Source organism: Betta splendens, chromosome 8, assembly GCF_900634795.4.
Source record: "Betta splendens chromosome 8, fBetSpl5.4, whole genome shotgun sequence".
Lineage (NCBI taxonomy): Eukaryota > Metazoa > Chordata > Actinopteri > Anabantiformes > Osphronemidae > Betta > Betta splendens.
The window spans coordinates 4,333,451-4,355,571 of record NC_040888.2 but is presented as its reverse complement, the minus strand read 5'-3'; the positions used below and the strand labels follow the sequence as shown (position 1 = coordinate 4,355,571).

The window sequence follows — 22,121 nt, the reverse complement described above, 5'->3', positions numbered from 1 at the left end:
TGCTCCGGAGTGCTTGTTTACGACAGACAGCAGGTATTTAAAGTAATCACACAAAATATCGGCTTCCGCGCCCTCGTTAAAGTAAACGTGCATCCAGGACGTCTAGAATCCACCTCCTGGAGCGAAATGAATTTACGGCATACCAGATAAATGCGGCAGCGACATTCCTAGCGGCCAGCTCAGGAATTCCCCCATGCAGTATTTTAGGTCCATAATAATATGATTGCATGGCTGAAAAGCAAAACCGCGCGCAGCACCGACAAAGACAGGGTCACAGCAAGCGAGCGTGCACGACTGGGAAAATATGATTCACAGAGGAGCGCGCACACTCGGGTCCACACCCACCAGGCAGGAACAGCAACACACATGCAGAAGGTAAGAGGCCGTCCCTGAGCGTGGTTCAGGACGACTGCTCCACGTTTATGGGCTGTGCAGATGTTAATTGTGCAGATGTGGTCGGTGGAGTTGGTTATGAAGGCGCTGCTGAATCAAGATGAACCTTATCCATTTGTAGCATGCACCAAATATTATGCATGACTGATACAACTTTAACTGTATGGGAAGCTCAAAGATGCTTCCAGTTTGTAAGACTGAAAAACAGCAAACCGGCAGCGTGCGAGGTGATAAAAGCTTATTACTGTAATTAACACGGTCTATATATAAAATAGAAACAGCTTCCTGAACCTGGACCTGGGGCTCAAAAGGTGAATGTGTAAAACATTAAAATAGGTGAGCGGAATAAAACACCTGCGTTATTTTGCACATCGTGTTTGAGAAGATCCTTTATGGAATAAATGTGGCCATTGACTGCACTCAAAACCAAAAACCACACAATCAAATCAAAGCACTCACAGCATCATCTCCAGCAACTCAGCAATCACATTACAATTAGCGTACGCCGAGCTCTCACCTATCCCATCCCACACTGTGGGTGCGTAAACACTCGTATGAGAATCTAAAAATACACAGCGGCGCGGACGGGACGAGCTGAGGATTAGTGCGGGCTCAGCGAATCACAAACGAGTCCGAGGACGAGCACGGACAGGAGACGGACACAGGAAGAGAGAGGATGGAGATGAGAAACAGGCCGTCGAGACTCGGCTTACTCAGACATTCATAGGATGTGTGTGTGTGTGTGTGTGTGTGTGTGTGTGTGTGTGTGTGTGTGTGTGAGAGAGAGAGAGAGAGAGAGAGACTAAAATAAGCTCTCAGTGTTTCAGCGTCTTTGTTTGGAGTCTGTGAAGATCTGATGGCAAACAGTCACATTCGGCACCAGATGCTGCGCCGCTGACCTCCTGAGTCCAGAATAGATACTTAACCGAGATCTAGACAAACCAGGCAGGCGTGAAGAAAGTGGAACCTGAATAGAACTGATGGCATCAAATGGAGGGCGCATGTGTATTTGCACCCAAAAATGCATGACATGATTAGATAAGAGGCAGAAACTACATCCAGCAAATAAGTGACACTTCAGTTTAAACACGACGGCCTCAGCAACGGCAGCAACACTGATTATGAGGGAGATTTGATCCGCAGCTGGCGACATGACCTTGGAAGCAGATCACTAATGAAGCGGCTCGTCTACAAGAGGTCAGCGCTTCGCAGCGCGGTTAGCCATGCCTGCTTCCCCACTAATAAACACTTCTGGATCCAAAACCGCCACGCTTTTGCAGCGGCGGCTCATCCACAATCCACCGTGTGAAGCTGCAACGCAGCTCGTTTACGCCGCTGCCTGGAACACAAAGGCTTTAAAGCAGTGAGCGCGGCCAGAGGAAAGAGTGGCGCAACAAGTGTTGCCAGGCTGAAGTTGGACAATGCAAAAGTCTTTCATCGACCGAATTACAGGGAAAGAGCCGAGGGGGGGGGGGGGGGGGGGGGGGGGGGGGGGGGGGGGGGGGTGTAAGAGGAGCATTTCTCAGCCACATTAAAGCAGCTTAAAGCCCAAACTAATCAGCGGCGGAAAGGGAGGGAGGCAGCGAGTGCACAGCTGTATGTGGAGCAGACGCTGCCGACACCTGGACATCAGCTCCGCGTGTGAGAGAAGGACATTTTAAGTCTTCTTCTTTGCTTTTTCCACGTTGTTCCTTCTCTTCACGCACTAAAATGCAACACTTCAGAGCGCAGCTCGGACGAACATCGCGGCTCCGTCCGCTGCCGGCTGAGCGTTTACATAAGCCACCGGCATTGAGAGCGTCGGCGCTGCACAATGGGGAGATTGAGGTCAGAGCGTTCAGAGAAGTTCAGGGACGGACACCAGGATGCTAATGTGGACGCGGAGAGACTTAAAGTTCAAAGTCCGCTCGCGTTTCCAGGCTTTTCGACTCGTCGCGGGGGAAAATCATTAGGAGGTGTTAAACGCAGACGGATGTGCGGTGTGTGTGGGCCGCCTGTCATCACCTTCCCTGTAATAAACCCCTGGCTCCGAGTGACTGGCTGCAGCTGCAGCTTCTCCAGCACCGGCCCTGGGTGACGGAGGGTGCACGAACCGCGTCACCCCTGCAGCGGCGCCGCCCTCCGCAGCCTGAGCGTGCCTGCCTGCCGACGCGTGAGCTGCAGCTGCGCCGCACAGCTGTCTGCAGCAGCTTCATCTGTGTCTGCGCACGGAGTCAAGCATGGGCTCGGGCGCCGCTCTCAACTGTGGCCAACTCGCGAGCGCCGGCGGCGGCGCTACGGCCCCCGTGGAAGCTCTTCAGAGGAGCCGCGTTAAAGCAGCGGCTGCCGAAGAAGCCAAAACAATAAAGATCTTCACTCTCCCTTTGGGATACAATGGTGAAAAAGATTAGATTCAATAATAAATTCATAAGGAGGATTTGGAGGGAAAGCGTTGTACGGATGTTTTGACGCGAGCGGTCCAAGACGTGAGACGCGCCGGGTGTTTGGCTGCAAACAAACATCCTGAAGACGACAAAATCTGGAGTGAGCTTCATTCTTTTATTTAGTCACCGCTTGTGTGAAGCAACGCAGTCTGTGGATCAGTATGTTATTGTCATCTGCTGAGCAGATGCTTGTTATCTGAATCGTGGCTTTATAAGATTGGGATCTAGACATATGGGTCTATGCGGCTAAAAAAAAAAGAAGAAGAAGAAGAGGAAATGCCAGTTCTTATTCATAAGGAACAGTTACAGGCTGAAGGTGGACGCGCCAGAAAAACCACAAGCCATCAAACACACTTAATGAGAAGCTCAGTTTGCGCCTGCACTTTACCCGAATCAATAATAAATCATCAGTCTTTCATAATTTAGATCGATGGCCGGAGGAAGGGGAAGCTCTCCCTCCAGAGGACGCCAGACGCTTTCAGTCTTAATAGAATTCCTCATCGAGAGAGAGGATCCATGGAGGACAGCCGCCCAGAACTCAGCTGCGGCGCTGGCTGTGACGCGGCCTCCGACGGAGACGTGGCTTTAAAGCAGCCCCTCGATGGCCGCTACAGAAGTCCAGGAACGCGGACAGGTGATTTCTTCCTCCCTCAGCACCTCGATCCCCCGTCTGACAAATCCAATTAGCACGACAGGAACATTACGGCTCCGCGGACACGCCGCGGCCGCGGTCCTGGCGCCGGGGTCGGAGCCAGGCAGACACACAGGCCCGGCACCCGGCTGGAAGCCCGCTCCAGCTGGAAGACCCCATTCCTTGACAGGTTGGCAGCGGGAACTGCTCCTCCAGCCTCCGGTCTATCAGCGCTGCTCATCTGTCTCCCAATGTATTCGAGTCCTTCCTCTGCAGCCTCAACCACTTGACGTCAGATCAGTTCACACTGACTCTATTTTGTGCTCATTTTCATGGCTAAATGAAATAGTTTTTGCAGCCGGTGCATAATGATTAGTTCAGATGCCTGCAGTTTTGCACAGACGGACCTCTGAGAAATGATTACAATATCCAAGGCCGAGAAGTATATTCACAGGAAGACATATCAAATAGAATTCCGGGATCGTGAACGCGGAGCCGGAGGAAAACGTTTGGCCTGTTGTGACCGAAAACCAAATTGAATTTCGGGAGACGAAATGAGCACCTTCCATCGAGCGCAGTCAGGCCGAGAAGAGTGAAGCCCCAAAACTTTCCTCCCGGCTCGGAGAAAACATCTTGTTGAGGCGTCTGGCAGGCTGTCAGCCGGCGCCATCGCCCGGCCCGTGTCAGGGGCAAGATTTGCATCGGGCTCAAAGAGGCCTGAGACATCAAAGCCGCTTTGAAGCACCCCCCGATGCTGCACAATGGGACACACTCGGAAAAACAATGCGGCGCAACACCGCCCGAAACTACCGTACCCAGAATGCACCACCATCCAGTAAAACTGGAAGACATCAGCGCCGTCAAACAGCGAACCTCGAGTTATAACAAAGATTGCTCCTCTACATTATTTCTCTTTTCCGCTCTGAAGCCGTTTGTATAATACGTGTAAACACAGGAGACAGATGATAGCGACGCTGAGGGAACGGGGACTGAATACGATATGACGGGCTAAATAAAGCGCCGCAGAAATCTGTAGCATATAATTTAGAAGCTGACATGTAATTACTGTCAAAACAATTTCTGACGGCAGTGGAGAGAGACTGGCTTACTTGTATCTACTGGCTGTAAGAAATCAGCCAAGTTTACGCCATTAGTCGCTTTTCAATGACGCTCAGATTACACATAGATTCATCATCCTTATCCCGTGAATTCTCATATTGCTGAGGCTCATTCCAATCATTTTATTCCAAGTTTTAATCCAAGTGAAATCTTTAGCTCCCAGTTTAAGTCTAGAGCAAGGTATGATACTGAATTTCACTTTTAAACAAGCCGTATTCCCAAGGTTCTCATTAACTGTGTTCTGTGTCAAAACACATGGAGTCTGTTTGACACCGGGTGACGGCTCAGCCACAACGTTCCCCTGATGCTGTTAAAAGTACAGCTCGCCTGGAGCCAGGAGCCGAATGCAGCGCAACAAGCACTTTGCAGGCTTTTTGCACCAAGTGCACACATTGTCCGTCTGTGCATGTTGCCCTGCAGCGTCGCCTGAATGCCCACAGCGGCCTAATAGGCGCCTAAAAATACCCAGCATCTCGCTTCCTGGTACCTGACGGCGACAGATATCCTGATTACCGCTGTTGGGGCCGCGGCCGTCGTGTAATGACAGGCAAAACGCAGCTGATTACCTCTGAAATAATCCAAGCGTGTCGATGGGAGCCCCCGCTGCTAGTTGCTTTTGCATGTATCTACGGATGAACAGCGGCGCCGTGTTCAGCTTAATGGGAATTATGAAGGCCGAACTTTGCAGGTGCTCGATAAATCAAACCCCGACGGCAAAAAGGTCTCCAGCAGCCACACGTCGCCGTTAATTTCCAGGCCGATATTGAGCTCGCGGGCCTCGGCTCCTCTCCCGCCATCCCCACAAACACGAACACACCCCAGCTCCAGCACCAGCACGCGCCGCCCGGCCTCCGGCTCGTCCTCGCCAGCCCGCGCCACCGGGGCTCTCATGTAGAAAACCCATTCTGCGTTTCATAGCAATCAAACCAGGCGTCTGAGCAATTACTTCTGATCACAGCCCAGTTGGCCTGAACAATGTTTATCCGCGCCGGCGTGAGAATTTATCAGGCACGACTCCGGCAGCCGAGGGAGAAGGTGCCTCTGATGCACGCGGTGGCTCACCTCCGCCAGGCTGCACGCCTCCCCCAAGACGTCCCCACGACGGCTCAGCGCTCGTTTTAATTAACACGTAGGCCTGTTGATGTTAATTAAAAAGCAGACAGACGATTCCCCGTTAGAAGAAAGAGAGAAGCTCGCGCGGAGGGGGGAGAGAGTGCACACGCTGCAGCGCTGCTTGGCGCTTCTTCAGATGAGGTTTCCTGCAACCCGCTTCAAACATATGCATGACAAGTGTGTCAAACAGATTGTCTGATGTCCGGGAATGTGAGGACGGGAGCCAAGGAGCTGCCGGTTCACGAGTGATGTTCCAACAATGCTAACACCTGCAGCGGGCCGTACGCTAACATGTAGCCGGGCGCTAACGTGTAGCCGTGCACTAACGTGTAGCCGTGCGCTAACGTGTAGCCGTGGGCTAACGTGAAGCTGTGTGCTAACGTGTAGCCACGCTAACGTGAAGCTGTGTGCTAACGTGTAGACGCGCTAACGTGTAGCTGTGTGCTAACGTGTAGTCGCGTGCTAACATGTAGCCGTGCTGCAGCCTGCTACAGTACTTACTTCATGGGCTTGAACAGCGCCTGTCCGTAGTTCTGGAACGTCATGATCAGCTTCAGCTGGGTGCCTCCCGATTTCATGGCTGGGGGGAAAACAAATGAGAGGTTTGAGCGGTTTGAGGAGCTGAATAAAGACACGCACACACACACACACACGGATTCATTGACACGTGCATAGCTGCCACGTTAGCCCGTTTGGAGGACGCTACTTTGCATGGCTGCATTATAGAGCCGTCGCATCTGCTGACCAATTTGCCAGACGTATATAGTAAAGGTGCATGTTTTTGCAGTTCGGGCCGGCGGCGACTGGGGAGGTGGTGGGAACAGCATCTGCTGGCGACTGCGTGTGACTCTGGGTGACTGAAGGAGGTTTGTTCTCTAAGTTTCAGACGACTGTGCACTGAAAACTAAAACAAGCGAGAGATAACAATCAAGTGTCTTCCCATGAACTGACCTCCTGTCCCGGGTCGAGGGCACAGGAGGCCCGTCTCTGACCATCGTCTCCCGGAGGCTGTCGGGGGTCGGTTTTGATGCCCCGGACCTCGGCTGGACTCAGAGGAGTCACCAGGCCTGTCTAAACGTCTTGCGTTTCTGTCACATCGGGCCGGCTTTTGGGGGATTTGCCCATTTATTACAGCGCATTAACTTGAGCATATTACACAACACGGCGCTTCTTCCTCACCCCAGCATCAACATAAGCCCCCTGTAGTGGACCCACTTGCTGGCTGAGTAGCTGGCTGCACTCATCCTGTACAGAGCTGCCTTTGTGTCCGTCGCCTCCTCCGCCATTGGTCTTGGAGCTCGCTCGCCCTCTCTCTCTCTCTCTCCTCTGTGTTTGTCATCCTTTTGCTCGTACTCCCGCTCTTATTCTCTGTCTCCCTTTATTTGAATCACCACTGGCGAGCTCCCCCATTTACTGTGAGTCATTTTCAGCAGCTTTTGGGTTTTTCATACGCTGTTGCACAAACCTACATAACCTCAGATTACTGGCTTTCGCTTGCGGCAGTGGACGGATTCTGAGCGAAATCAAAGCCAACGCACACTGAGAGCAGCAGGACTACACATGTGCCAGATTGACTGAAGCCAGGTCAAATGGACGGCGCCCTGTTTAAACTTAGAGCCGCTATACAGCGGGGCTAAAACCTCGGAGAAATTGCAAACAGCTGACCTATCCTTTAATGCTTTGCCCTTGAACCAGTAAGTCCCAATCCTTGGGGACCGGCCTCCATTCACTGCTCTTCGCCGTCCGTTTAGAAAATGTTGTTTCTAATCAAAAGCTACAAAAGGTAATCCCTGAGCTCCAAAGCTGCGCTGATTGTTTCTCTGGATTGTATCTGCGCTGATGCAGAATCAAACAGGACTCGAACAGGAGTGAACTTCAATCAGACGCCGGTTGGATTCTCCTCAAGGCCGTCTGTGTCAGGATTTGTCAGTGGGTGTGTGCGTTCTCTGCTACAACCATCGCTCCCCGGCTTTGTTTCTCCCAGAATCCACAACCGAATCGATGTCTCGGCCTTTGTTTCACGTTCCCCGCCGCTGGTCCCAGCGCCGCTGGACCGCCCCCCACCCCCTGGACCCTGATGATAAATCCATCCCGCTCTCACCTGTGCCACCTCACGGTGCCGTGGCTATGATTTATGAGCCCAGCTGATGACTGAACAAAAGGCCGTAGCCTGCTCCAACAGGGAGACAGACACGGAGGAGAGAGAGGGAGGGAGGGAGGGAGAAGGGACGAGCGGGGGAGGCACTATAGCGGAGAAAATGCTGAACGGGGGAACTTTCTAATGCCGCCTCTGTTTGGTAATTTTAGTGAGACAGATAAGTGGTAAGCGTGTGCACCAATTACAGGGCACAGAAGCTGTAATGCATGCTTCCAGGGAGACACAAACACGCGCGGCTCTGGCTTCACTCCTCTGCAGACAGACAGTGATTTTATAGGTGTGTCTGGGCGCAGATTGGTGGTTTATACGCTATAAACAAAGAGGAGACGAAAAGCACATAACCTGCTAATGTGCATGTGTGGCATCAGGCCCGCGGGCCGTCTGGAGGGACCGGTACCAGCGAGGGAGCCCGCGAGGCTCCAGTAGAACAACGAGTCGCACATGCGCTTGTGGAAAATAGAAATCACAGCTGTTGTGCAATAGTGCGTTTTCACAGAGATGATTATTAATCGCAATAATTCATCCAGTTTTCTCTCACACACCAAGACGTTTCCTTCCTCAAGGGAGACTTGGCCAAGGTAATGTGACTGTAACGAGCGGCTGTAATGAGCATTGTTCCCATATAATTAGTGCATTTTAAAGCTACATTGCGATGACTAACGTGCCAATCCTGATTCTACTCACATCTGTGCTGGTTTAAAAACAAGTGTTGAACGCAAATCTAATATTCTTGACATTAACTGATTTTTTTTTAGATGTTGCCATATGGAGCGTTGTTGTGGCTTTGAAGATGTGCGTCCATCGATTGGGTGCAACTCAATTTAGCAACATTTACAAAACTTTGTGCAAATGTGCTAAATGATGGGGTCATTACGCAGCGGTGACAAACGCCTTTCACTGAACCGCTCCTCACATGTGATAAACATAAGTTATCAGGACCTGTATCAAGCCTCCGGGGGAAAAGGCAGCTGACGAAAGGTTTACAAACCCACACATAAGCACAAATGCAGATAAAAGGCTAGATATGTGCGACCGTGGCCTCTCTTTCTCTCTCTCTCTCTCTCTCTCTCTCCATCACGCACACAAGGGACCGGCTTGGCAAAGCCTGAAGAGGAAACGCAGGCAGACAGACCTCGGTCTGGACGGCACAACAGGTCTCATCTAATGGGAGTCTAAATACGGACTCGGCCTCCAGCCAAACATGGCCCGACGCGACACCGCGGGTCGCCCCGCGTGACTCACCCACGCTGGTGATCTTCTGCGTCACCAGGTCCTTCAGCAGCGCGTCCAGCACCAGGCTGTGTCTGGAGTAGAGCTCGTAGCGGTTGATCCCGATGTGGAAGCGCAGCCAGTTGGGGTACGACTCCGCCGTCACCTCTCCCGTCGGGGAGAACTCCTCCTCCTCGTTCCCATCCTCGTTGTGCCTGTGGAGCGAGGGGAGAGGTTTAGGTAAAAAAAAAAAAAAAAAAAAAAGAAAAAACTGTGGCGCAAGCGGTTCTTGTGTAATAGATGTTTGCAGCCTGCCTTGCAGTAACTGCTTCAGACTAATTGGTGCTGAAAGAACTGGCACACAACGATCCATCTTAATAACACGTGGATTTGGCGCCGTTATAAATACATGGTTCAAATGCAGCTGTGTATAAAGCGTGCAGGCCTGAATCAAGACATCCACGGCAGAATGTGTGCAGAGAGGGAGGAGGAGGCAGAAAAGCATCATCAGCATCAGAAAGGTGAGATGAAAGCCTTCAGGTATTAGACTGGTTGCCAACAGTTATTTAAGCTAATGATGTCTAAATCACCGGTTCCCTATGAATCCTGCACAAGCTTCAATGAATTTCCAAAAAGTCTGCTGGCTCTGACCCCCCATCATCTTACCAGCCTTGGTTCCCTGTTGATCTCGGGTAAAACCTGATGTCAGTGTTCACGTTGAACAACGTGTCCTCGTCCGTGAGAGGAGGAAGGTCAACTTTGTATGAGGGATGCTCGAACAGCGCGGCCAGTCGGGAGACGCCGTGGACGGCGGCGGTCCGAGCGCCGCTCGCGTCCCCGATGAGCGGCTTGTGGTCCTCCGCCTTCGCCGCCGCCGGCCCCGTCCTCCGCGCGGACTCCGCCTTGTCGCCGGCCGCGGTGATCTTCTCCAGGGAGTGCGACGTGAGGTTGGAGCTCGGCTCGTTGCTGAAATCCTGCAGGATCCTCAGCGTGTGCTTGTTAGGCCAGCCCGCGTCCGCCGGCGCCCTGGCGCGCTGCTTCGCCCAGCCCTGCGACTCCCCGCCCGGGCGGTGCGCGCACTGGCAGCCGCCGTCGCCGCCGTCCGCCCCCGTCGCCCTTTTCTCCAGTTTGGGCAGCAGGTCTATCATGATGTGCATGGTGCACGCGACGAGGAACACCATGAGTATCAGGACTCTGAATTTGCGGAACAGAATCATCTTCGTCGTCTTCTTTCTCTGCGAGGGATGAGCGTTTATGCGCAGCGCACCTCGCGGCACAGACGCGGATGTCCAGCGGTGGTACTCGATGACAAAGCGGCGGTTTGGGTTTGAAGACTCACTGCGATCATTGCGCACAACACGCGTATGCGCTATGTTAAGAACTCCATGTCGTGCTCACTAGTTGTTGTTGTTTTTTTTTTTTACAATAGTCCCATATCTTCTATCCCGGACAGGTGCACGGATCGACACATTACGAGCACCGGACACTTCACCGGCAGCGGCTCAGCGCTGGATGAAGTGTCCCTCATCCACTGCGTTGTCGGTACCAGAGGGAAGTCCGGCCGAACCGCGCGATGCTCGTCCTCAGACCCGCTTCCTCGTTGCTGGCACGAAGTGAGATGTCAGATGTGTCAAAACTGCTTTCTGGTTTGGAGAATAAAAGTCGCACCAGACGCGGATACGGTCCGTAAAATCGCACCCTCCCAACTGATTTACGATCAGGAGCCAAACGGGAAATTCCACGGGAATTACAGGTGATCGGTGGCACGATGCTGTCCCGCTCCTGTCTGGAAAGCCTGAAGTCAGATCAGACCGTCTGGGCCGGCAGGTGCACGGATCCCGCTGTCATTCGTCCTCTTTGCGCCGCGTCGTCCTCCCTCCAAGTGCTCGTCCGGGGTGGGTGTGTTAAATATTATGATCCGAGCCCTCTGAGCCCAGCCTCGGTGGCGTCACGGGGAAGAGACTGGCTGCGTCCGCACATGCGAGTAGCACTGGTGACATGAAAGGCTTGATTCAGGGAGAGAGGAGAGATCCACCCTGGGAGGCTGCAGTGCGCCTGCGCGCAGCCAGGGGGCGTCGGCACAGCCTGGATCAGGCTACTGCCCCATCATGGAGGATGTGAGACACGATTTGTATGAATGCAAGCCGGTCCTGTAAGTGGATCACGAGCCCATCGTTCCCAAAGTGGGTTGTGGGGGTCGTGGTGGGCAGCTGGTACTGTACCAACAACAGAGATTCAGCAACAAACTAACTCAACACAACCCAAACGGTCTAGAAACCGCTCTACGGCATCAGAGTAAAACCTGAGAACTGCACATTCACTGTTTAACACAACCTGCATATGTGTGTTTGCCCGCAGGACGTAGCTGATCTGACAGGAAGTGGATACGATCCATTCAAAGCCACGAACTCCAAGCACAGAAACTGTAGTTCAGACATGAATGCCTTTTAAATCAGCTCATTCTAATCATTCACAAACACGAGTCTGACTTCACACGTCGTCCCGGGTAAAACACCTCCACCTGCCTTCTCACAGGCTATTTCCTTCTAGATGCTGATAAGGTGAAATGCACCTTTCACTTAAACTGCAGGGGGACAAAACACCCGCAGCAATTACTGCAGCCGCCACTTACTGCCCGGCTGGACCAGACTGCAGCAGCAAGTGTGTATCTCGGAGCTCAGTCAAGCTGCTGACTGCAGCCCCGAGGAACATATTTAGACCGTCGGCAAACATATTTAAACACTTGCAAAGCAGACGGGATACGGATGGGAACACGGAGACGTCTGCGCTTCAGCGGAGCTACACAAAGTAATAAAACGGAGAAATTACACACATCTCTTTCTTTCTGCCGGCGCGTGAGGCGTTCAAGGCGCGTCTGAGCTCCGGAGTTCACGCCACCGCCGCATTTGTGCGTCTAAATAAAATTGGATTTTAAAGCTAACAAGCAAACAAATGGTGGTCCCAAAGGCGAGCCTGCTGTCCCAGTTCACCCAGTGCTCCAGACAAAGCCCAGTGACACGCGGCGCCGGCACGCTGGAATCCACACATGCTATAAAAAGGGATTCTATAAATGAAATCACTGGCTTTAGTTCAGAGAAGTGGAAATATGGTTAAGCACATAATGGAAATGTTGCAGTTATTCTTATGCTACATTTGCATTTGGCATCATAACATCAACGTGCCGCTTGTAATCTGCTGTATTATCAGCTGATGGTGCGTATTTAAAGGGTTTACAGTTGCCTTTTTGGACCTGTGTCCCAGAATCTTTAGAGAAACCATTACCTGAAAGAAAAATAAGAAAAAAAATCAGCGACAGTCAAAACCGAAAAAACTTCAAGTATCATTTATTCTCTTGGCAACAAAGCAATTTAAAGCAGCTGTGAGCAAGAGATTCAAGAGATTTAGACTGGAATTATAAAGTCATGAGGGCAACAAAAAGTAATATACATCCAATTTGTCTGACGAAGCTGGTGATCCAGACATTATGACATGTTCTGCTGTAGCTTTTATTAATGGAAGCAGCTTTGGACTGGGCCTGTGTGTTACAGCGTGATTCACCCCGTGTTTAATAAAATGCAAAGGAGTGAGAGACACACGTTAGTGCTAAGAATGAGAAATCAATGCACCCTCTGGATGCTGGTCTGGTCTGGCTGCAGAGGAACACACAGAGGAATATCTCTGCGTGTGAGTATTTGACCCCACAGGCTTCTTCGCGATGCAGCAGACTTTTGCCAGAGTTCAACTCGCGCTTCGAGGCCTCGCGCGTCGGCAGCAGTCCCAGCTTTAACAACCCAAGCACCAGTTTGGGGGCGAAACTGAATTCTGGATGATATTAATCAGCCGTTTACAATATCTCCCCGGGGGCCGATAATAAAAAATATACAACCACTTTTATCACCGAGCGCCATAAAAGGCCATAAGCTCCGTCACATCGAGCCGTGGAACAGAGCTTTACGAGCCCCGTGATTTGTTAACAGCTAATTTCAAGCTGAGGGACAAATGACTGCGCAAATGTCACAAAAGTGTAAAAGTTATAATTGGAGAATAATGTGGCAAAGTAACAGCAATTGTTTTGACACGTGATCTGTCATTTGTCAGAACGGCGATAAAGAGAGAAGGAGCGAGTGTGAGGGAGGCAAAGTCTGATTTATGAATGAGAACGAGCTCATAATGGAAGGATTTGGGGAAATCATGGAATCAACACAGAATCGGGGCTCAAACTTAACATTAGAGTAGAACATGCTTTCAGTTTCCATTACTGCCCAGAGCCATCAAGTAGAATAAGCTGAAAGGCATTAATGTTACAGACCACGCGCTTTTTAATGTGCCATCTGAATTTCAATGTGAAGCATCGCTGTGGAATGTGTTCGTTTTCCTCATCCGGACCCTCTGCCAATCACAGCACGATGTAGATTTACAATAATGAGTCCACTGGCGTCATGCACGGCGCTACAGGGGCCCTGCTGCGCCCATCTCTTTATTCCAAAGAGAAACACTGAGCTGTGGGGTTTTAAATTGGGGGGGATAGTCGCGCGTGACCTTGGGAGTGAAGGCACAGAGGGCGCAGTTGCATGTGTGCTGTGATCACGCGTACACGTGTGCATCAAGGGACCGCTCTCAACAGATTGTGACTGATTACAGCAGCCGGGTCCATCTATAACAACACAGCCCGGGAGCCCAGCTCTCATTTGTCCATCTTCCACTGACAAAGTAGCTGCCGCCCAAGGTTCCTCCTCATACTGTACCACCACCAACAGACACATAATAGATGGGCTTTTTTTCTCCCAACTCCTGATCGATGAAGACGTGTTTTCATTTAAATTGCGGGTTGCGGGGTTTTCTGTGCGTCACACTGCACAGGATGCGTCTAATAGAATCCTAATTAATTTATAACGTGCGTGCACAACATGGCCTGGAGGCAATCCGTGATGTGTGATTAACGGCTGGGGAGCTGCAGACAGAGAACAGAGGCTGGCACGCAACTGCCGTGTACTGGGAGGACTGGTTCCCACAGCTCTGACTGGAGAACCGCAGCCCAAAATCACTGGCTGAGACACGAGGCCTTGAGTCACGCCACAAACCGGCGACTGCACCAAGGGCATGCTGGGATATGCTCCGACCTCCTCTGGTAGGAATGATGTAACGCGACATAAAGACATCTGAAAGGGCTCAGTGATGTTTACCGGGCCTGCAGTGGTTACCCAGGCAGAACAAACAGAACATACCTGACCCTGTGAGCCTGCAGTTCTGCAGGGAGCCTCCCCACTGGAAGCTTGTTTCCACACTCTGATCCGCAGTCGATTCAACGCGTTCTGTCAACGACCTGCTTGTTTGGGCAAACAGGACGAACAGTAATTGAATTAATGTGTGTTTTGCCCTCACACACAGCTTATTAAACCATTTATGGCCGTGTTTACTGGTAACGAGTGAAGATCTCAGGATGCAGACCTCATTTCGCCGCCACCCGGATTGATCCCGCCTTCATATGTTGTGCTGAGGATTAGACAGCGACCAGAGAGAATCTATAAAAACCTGCAGAAAACTGTGCTACGCTGCTCATCGTCTCCTCCTGCAGCAAAAGTACTGTAAGACCTGAGGATCACATCCAGGGACAGAGGAGGCTGAATTAATACCTATCACCCACATAGTGTGGGGCGACGGGGCTGCGACCGCTCACCGTGGAGGAGCAGACTCTTACTTCTCTGCAAGGTTATTGGTGGGCTGGGCTGCAGTGGTAATACGCTGTCATATTAGCTCTCTGGATGTCAAAACGTGAGGCCTCAGAGGGAGATCACGGGCCGCGTCTCCTCCAGCGGGGCTGCAGCCGGATCACTGCTCAGCCAAACAAAAGTAATGCGCATGAGTGAATAATGATGATATTGTTAGCGGGGCGTCACTTCCAATAATGCATGTTTTGGATATTGCCCCTCGCCTTGAAGCCACTGCATTGCTCTGCTGGCTTTGGACGCAGTGCAAATAACACACAGCAGAGAATAAATCTGTGAATTGCCAATAAGCAAATGGGTGTCTAACTAATGTCTATGTAAGACGCAGGCGATTAATCAGGAGGAGGGGGACCGCTGCTCCCTTTGTGACATCACAAAGGGGGGAAATCATCAGGACCCTGTTCCCGGTGCTGCAGTGTTAGTTCCACGTCCTGAGTTCATGTGACTCTATTGGGAGCAGATAACCTGGAGTCGCGTCGCCCACCGCCCGGTTACGGCGACATGTTGCAGGTCAACAGAACAGCCAGTCTGCAGCTGGGTGGATGTGGCAATGCTCCCCGTGTTCCTGCAGGCCAGGCAGGATGCGTCGGCAGCAGCGCGGCCGCTGGCCTCACTTCCTGCTTGCGCTTCTGGCTGATTTAACGGGCCGTCCGTTACACAAGAGTCTGGCACGGCTCGACTTCTACTGCCGCGTCGCTCTTGGGCCACATCCTGTTACCGCTGCGCTCCCACTCACTTGTTGACACATAGGCCACTGCAAGGCGTTGGCTGCACTTTCAAATACTCAGACATAAGAAAAAACAACACGGGAGAAACATAAATATATAAAGAAATACAGAGTTGAGCTGGTCATGTGACCTTCCTCATTACGATGCCAGTGTGTGTGTGTGTGTGTGTGATGCTGGTGCCACTGCTAGAGGGCTTTATTGTGTTTGGCCATGACTCCTCATCCTGGAAGCCCATAATTAGACAGCACCGGATGCTGCCAAAGAAGGGTGAGGTTAAGTAGTGGGGGCGACTGGTCTGTTTTCTCTGTGGTTTTCATGAGCTGACGAGCTCATGACTCTGACGAGCCCTAATTACAGGAGTGACACCCCTGCTGGACCTTCATGACACATTTCCTGTGATTAAAGGAAGTGATCTGTATTGATTGCAAGAGGGGAAGAAGCCCCATGTAAATTGCATTAGAATAATTACCTATTGATGGCTAAGGTGAGACTTGTCTTCTGATGACGAGGCTGTAGCATGTCAGGTCAGAAACCTGATTACTGCACGGTGCTAAACCCTCGTAAACAGGCACTGAGGTAATTACTACACACATCAAGGTTAGGAAGGAAGGAAGGAAGGAAGGAAACATAATTCAAAGCTTTTTGAGTCCTTGTCAAAATATGACATGTAAATAATTTCTTGCTGTGTTGCCTTTTTACATCATCTTAAAATACTTTGCACTTTGCCAATATTAACCAATTAAGCTCGAGTTTGAGCATGATCAATATATTTCCTGGCGTCTTTGGGGGTCACCTCGATAATGCGTCGGTATTTGTGGCCGTGATGTCAGTGCTGGCTCGGCACTTCCCCTTGTCCATCGATCTTCCACCTCCTGCTTGAGAAATCTAAACAAAAAGCCCATGCTAAATTCTACAGTACGTGTTCTGCTGACTCAGCTGTTGCTCACTATATTTATCATCCCACACCCAATCAGTTTTGCACTGAACACCTGCATGACTGCTTCTGCTTTATACTTAATAAAAAGCAAACAATAGAACACAATGAGATGAAAACAATAAAACACACAAAGTCTCTGGAGAGCTGTTATTATAGTGCAGGAATAAATAACACTCATGTTTAATTTATCAGAAATAATAGAGCTGGCACTTTATGGGAGCTTTTAGACAGGCTCACAGACGCAGATGTGTGTAGCGTCCCTGACGGATCCACTCTCCCCGTCCTACAAAATGATTGAGTCCTCATTTCTCCATGATTGTGTTTTGAATGGGCCCAGACAGCCTTGATCCCGCGCCAAGAGCAGCGGCTCTGGGGCGAACGAGGCCGCGCCGAGTCGTCCTGCTCCCGGGTCACTGTGGTCTGGACGCGACGCAGGATCACTGGGTAAACAAGAGGTTTAAGTCCGGGGACGGCCGACACAAGGGCGTGGGTACGTTTGTGTGTGTGTGTGTGTGTGTGTGTGTGTGTGTGTGTGTGTGTGTGTGTGTGCGTGCGTGCTGGGGAGGAATGTTTGAGCTGCACGCTGGGATAAAATATTAATTATTTGAGAAAGTCTGGAGGCCTGTACGTGCTGAGGGGAGGGGGGGGGGGCATCTCCCAAACATCTCATCAATAGAGTTTGTCAGCATCGCTGCTGTCAGGCATTAGTGCCCCGTCCAAAGAAGCCACTGTATTAAACTGTCCTTCATGCATATTTATGCTTGTATATGACAATGACGACTGACAAAATGAGCTTTGTGGCACCAAATTAACAGACAATGCAAACAGACAGAATGATTTTGATATAATCAGCTTAAGTATGACGCTGCCAACTTCAGGGCTCGCCGGGTGACGGCTTATTTGAATAATGAACATCCCCAAATAACGTATCGCTTTGAATCACGTCACTCTGATCGGTACAACATGAAACACGCTCCAACTTCTACAGGAAAAGCCCTCGACAACATGCACATTTAATGTTATATGTCCGTCACAGCATTTCAATAAGGCTGATTTAATTATAGATTTTTCTTTACTCAACAGAACATCTAATACATGCCTGGATTAAAACTACAAGCCCAAAGTACGATTAAAGCAACAAGGTCAGTGGAACCAGATTGATTTTCAGATTTCTGCGTAGTCAAACAAATGTCCAATCCATCTCCCACTTGACATTTGGTTTCCTGTACAGTAAATATCAGAGCCTGGCTGATGTTTGCCCTCCTCTCGGAGCCAAAATGCCCCCGTGCCAGCTTCAGCCTTTGCGGCTTATCACATGGCGACAATAAACCGCACTTCTCATAGGAAGCGACATGTTAAGCAAATGTAGTGTATAATCGCCTCCGCAGCTAATCTACCCATCTGCCCCGGTCAGATTATGGGATTATTTGCTGCACCACTTCTTCCCAAATGTGGGAAAATGCTTCTTTTTAAAAAGGGGAATGAAGGCGGATTATATCAAGGTTACGAGAAAGAAAAGTCTGACCTAAACTTACGTGCAGCTGTTTTCTCTTTTTCTTTTCTCGGCTAATTAAAAGTGGGGAGCAAATGAAGACACAGCAGCATGTGACGGACTAAGACACCGGGCTTTGCTGCTGCTGCTGCGTGCTCTGGGTCATTATCCATCTGCATTACAGCGGCCTGCTGTGTGCACGTGGCTGAAGCTGAGCGAGCACCGCTCCGTGAATTCATCCCGATACTTTCATCATCAATAAATATCCCAGACTCCGGCAGCCGTATCTGCCCACGTAACAGGACCAGATCACGCCGGCGTCTCCGGCTGCAGCGTTACGCACCTTATCAATATCTCAACCTGACTGGAGGCTGTGAAAAAGTTCTTCTTCACCATAAGTCCCATTAATAGCATGTGTACAAGAATGACCGTAATCCCTCGCTGGGTAACGCTCCATGAACTTCACCCGTGAGCAAATTCTGCTTCTGATACTTTTTGCTTTTGATACCTCTTATTTGTGCAAAAGAACATAAATGAGTGTCGTGTTAAAGGACACAATATAACAACAGCGACGGCGAAGAGGCAGCAAACTATGTTTTCAATTGCTGGTTTATCATTTCTGGACTTGATCTAAAGACTATTCATAATGGATATATTTAATATTTCATGCACTATTGCATATGGTACATATTTCATGTACGCTGGTTACTAATGCATTATAATGTACAGTATCTTGAATTAGCTTTATGCAACGTGTTCTCATGCTCCGTGCCCCTTCCCTCCTGTCGCCTTTGGCCCAAAACTGAGCCGGACCAACGCGTCCCCGGGTTCCTCAAAGGCCAGTTACCAGTTCAAGAGGGAAAATGAGATAAGGACAGCAAATAACAACAGGAGTGAATGAAAGAGGACGTTGTGACCGTACGCCGTCCGTGGCCTACAGTAATATTTCAGCTCACACTTAAACTGTGCCGGAAGGAACATTTAAAATGAAATGTGTTAAAAAGTGTTTTTATTTTGAACTTAAAATATTCAATGATTCTACTTAGCATTTATAGATTCACCGAGCAACTCGATTATAGCTTTTGAAGTCTGCAGCTGGTCATTATGCAAATCCGAGAGCCTTCATTGTGTACTTACACCGCCGCGCCACACAGCGACTGGTTTCCCATGATAGTGACATAAAGCACGAGTGAACTAAGTGCTCTTTAATGTGAGAACTCCGTAATTTCAGCTGTGGGCTGAGAACGGCGGCAGGTCCCAGGTACCGTCAGGCCGTGAGTCAGGGCTTAATCATTAACCGTGTGGTTGAGGGCCAGCTGATAAGAGAGGACCCCGAGCAAAAGTACTCACACATAGAACATTAACTATTTTAAACCCATAGGCTGAATATGTATGCTTAAAATACTGATCTCTCGCAAGGCTGAGTGTTACTGTTTCAGAATGATCACATTGTTCTTGTGCTGGGCTGTTTGTGGAACGCTGTCGCTGCCCATCGCACCCTCCACCGTGTCCTCCAAACACTTCCTGTCCTTTGGGGATGCTGCACATCCACTCTGTCTCTGGCCTGCTACAGCAACCTAATATAGCCCCGCACATCCAGCCGGGGAACAAGGTCGAGCGCGCACGCGGCCGCGTCTCCACCCGGGGCTAATTTCTTTAATTCTTAAACAAGATGTGCTTGACGGAGAATTAATTCTCTGCGTAAACAAGTTACAGTTTGTTTCCTCGGGTTGTGTCGCTGGCTTTTTGTCAGGAGCTGCACATGATTAATAACGCCGTCCTACACCTTCTGTTAAGGGAATTAACAGAAAATGGTTCAAATGAGCGTGGGTGAATGGGAGTGGACTGGGTCATGCGTGCGTGCGTGTGTGTGTGCTTTAAGCATATCCTGAACTCGCTGTGCGGTTGAACACACACTCTTTCCAATGCCTTTGCATTGTGTTCCCCTGAATGTCACCGGCGTGTCACACACCACGTGTCCCTTCATGCCGCAGATAATGAGCATATTAATATGTACATATCCAGCTGGGTTAATGCCTGCCTGGCACTCCAATTTCACGGCCTAGTCTCAGGTTCAGGTAGCTTCAGCGGTGCCAATAAGCTGCAGTTTCTTTCTATCAGATGCAGAAAGAAAGATGTAGTTCTGAATTATTGAGCAGATTCGTGACTGACAGGCCGGCTGATGAAACTGAAGTGCGAAGGATACGGAAAAGGAAGAAAGAACAAAAATTGGTACAGTGAAGTTGATTGATGCCAGAGATAAGTTTAGGTGAGAAGTTGATACTAAAAATTACTGACATCCACTGTAGCTACAAAGCTTGTGGACAAAATTGCTGAAATTGCTCTTTGCTGTTCTGTTTCTCCTCTTTTTCAAAGCTCCAAACCTTATTCCAGGCGATTGAGGGAGAAGGAGCGATGATGAAAGCTAGCGGCATAACGTTAGTCCGACCGGTGGCATCTACAGTAAACGACGGTTGAGCTCATCACTTATGTCTCCTTTCGCTGCGGCTCCGAGACAAACCACCGCGCGTCCTAAAGCCGACGGCGTTGAAAATGCCAGGAACCCCCTTAAATGGTAAATATTTGGAGATGAGTTCATTTTAGTCGCATGTAAAATTCGAGCAAACTGCTGATATTCACAGAACATTTTCCGCTAAAAGTCACTGCAAATGTCAGACAGATAAAAGGCGCTGACAGACAGAGTGATCAGACTAAACGGTTAGATGTGGTGAGAGGAGGGTTTTTATCTGTGTGTGTTCCTGTCAGCCTCTGTCCGCACTCCACTCCATCTGTGTGCGTTCTAAAGCTGAACCCCACGCATGCAGCACCTTATATCCTTCATGACATGGTTCAAATCATATGTCAGGACATACGAACAAACAAAAGCTAAGAGAGAGGCGCCGGCGCCCTGCGAACGCTGCACACAGCTGTGCGGCGCGTGAGCGGCCGACCACATACTGTACAGGACATCAAAGAGCATCTGGAGCAAAGGATCGCTGTGCGCGCCTCATGCAGCTCTGTCATCAGTAGCGGGCGTTTGATGGATGTACAACGTGCAAGGAAATATGTGCTGGTGAGAATATATGAGTCAAAACAGCAATCGGCGTCTGCTCTTGCTTAGATTTTTGAATTTCACTTTCCCAGGGTTCCCCCTTCAGGGCACCAATAATGTGTTAGCTTATCTTAATAACTTGCACCTCAATCACTGTCAGTGTCGTAACGTATCCAGGATGTGAGCCACATTGATTTTCTCCATTGTGGTGAAAATCTATCTGTCAGAACGTCCCATGCATCGTGCACAGACACGGTGCTTCGAGCCAAATGGAGCAGCGACCACTAAAACCATCCATCCATCCATCATCCGGTGCCGGTCCCAGCGCTGGTGGAGCAGCTCCTCAACATCACCATGCATCTGAAAATGCTAAATCTGACCGGAGATTTGATTAAAGTAAGATTAAGATTAATGTAACAAAACATTCATGCAAATTATATCAGAGTAGTTGGTTGGATATATTTAAAATGGTAAATTCTTATTTTCAAGTTTTCAATTGTAGTGTTTTAGTTCAAAACATCCAAATGTGGTGCAAACACCCATTTAAAAATACATTTTATGATTGTAAGAGACGACATTAAATGATATTAATGCAGTTTGATACGCTGATAACACTTCGACTACCACAGTAAGATCTACAAATGTGAGCAAAGTGCAGACGCGCCTTCACATGCAACATATTCGCTTTTACTGAAATCGCAAAGATCAAAATGGACGCGCTCCACGGGTGCACATTTGCATTTCTCAAAAAACATTTGCACATCTGAGTGAGCGTTTGCAGATCTTGTTGAGCATCCAAAAGTCACAGCTCGTACTTGTAAAGGTCAGGCTGACTCGCGAACTCATTACCATATTAAAGGAGGGGCGCAGTCGCATCGATCCAGGTAAAAGCGGCGCCGTCCGACGAGGCCAGCGGACCGCGTGACATTAATGCTCTTTACAACAATCCACAAAGCCGCAACAAAGACTTTCATCCAGGTATCAGTCGTCGAAATGCACAGGCGTTTGCCACAACCTGCATGGGTAATCAAAGAGAAACCCCAATCCCGATATAATCTCTACGTGCCATTCTCCATCTCAAAGCAGCAGCGTGTATGGCTTCCAGCGCTGACCTTACAGGAACCTCTTTCCGAGCACACA

The 22,121-nt window shown here is 49.8% G+C and overlaps 1 protein-coding gene across 5 annotated transcripts in view; it reads right to left on the bottom strand.

Moving 5' to 3' along the window:
- The window catches only part of fam20ca (FAM20C golgi associated secretory pathway kinase a), a 106,469-nt gene that overhangs the window by 12,314 nt on the left and 72,034 nt on the right, over window positions 1-22,121 (bottom strand). For 4 of the 5 annotated variants that reach the window (XM_055511025.1, XM_055511026.1, XM_055511024.1 and 1 more), the window contains 2 exons: window positions 9,080-9,261; window positions 6,181-6,259 (listed from right to left, as the gene is read on the bottom strand). In XM_055511025.1, coding sequence (XP_055367000.1) covers window positions 6,181-6,259; window positions 9,080-9,261 — 261 coding nt within the window. Of the gene's footprint in view, window positions 1-6,180; window positions 6,260-9,079; window positions 9,262-9,712; window positions 11,104-22,121 lie in introns of those variants that run through there. The other variant, XM_029159100.3, reaches the window with a different exon arrangement.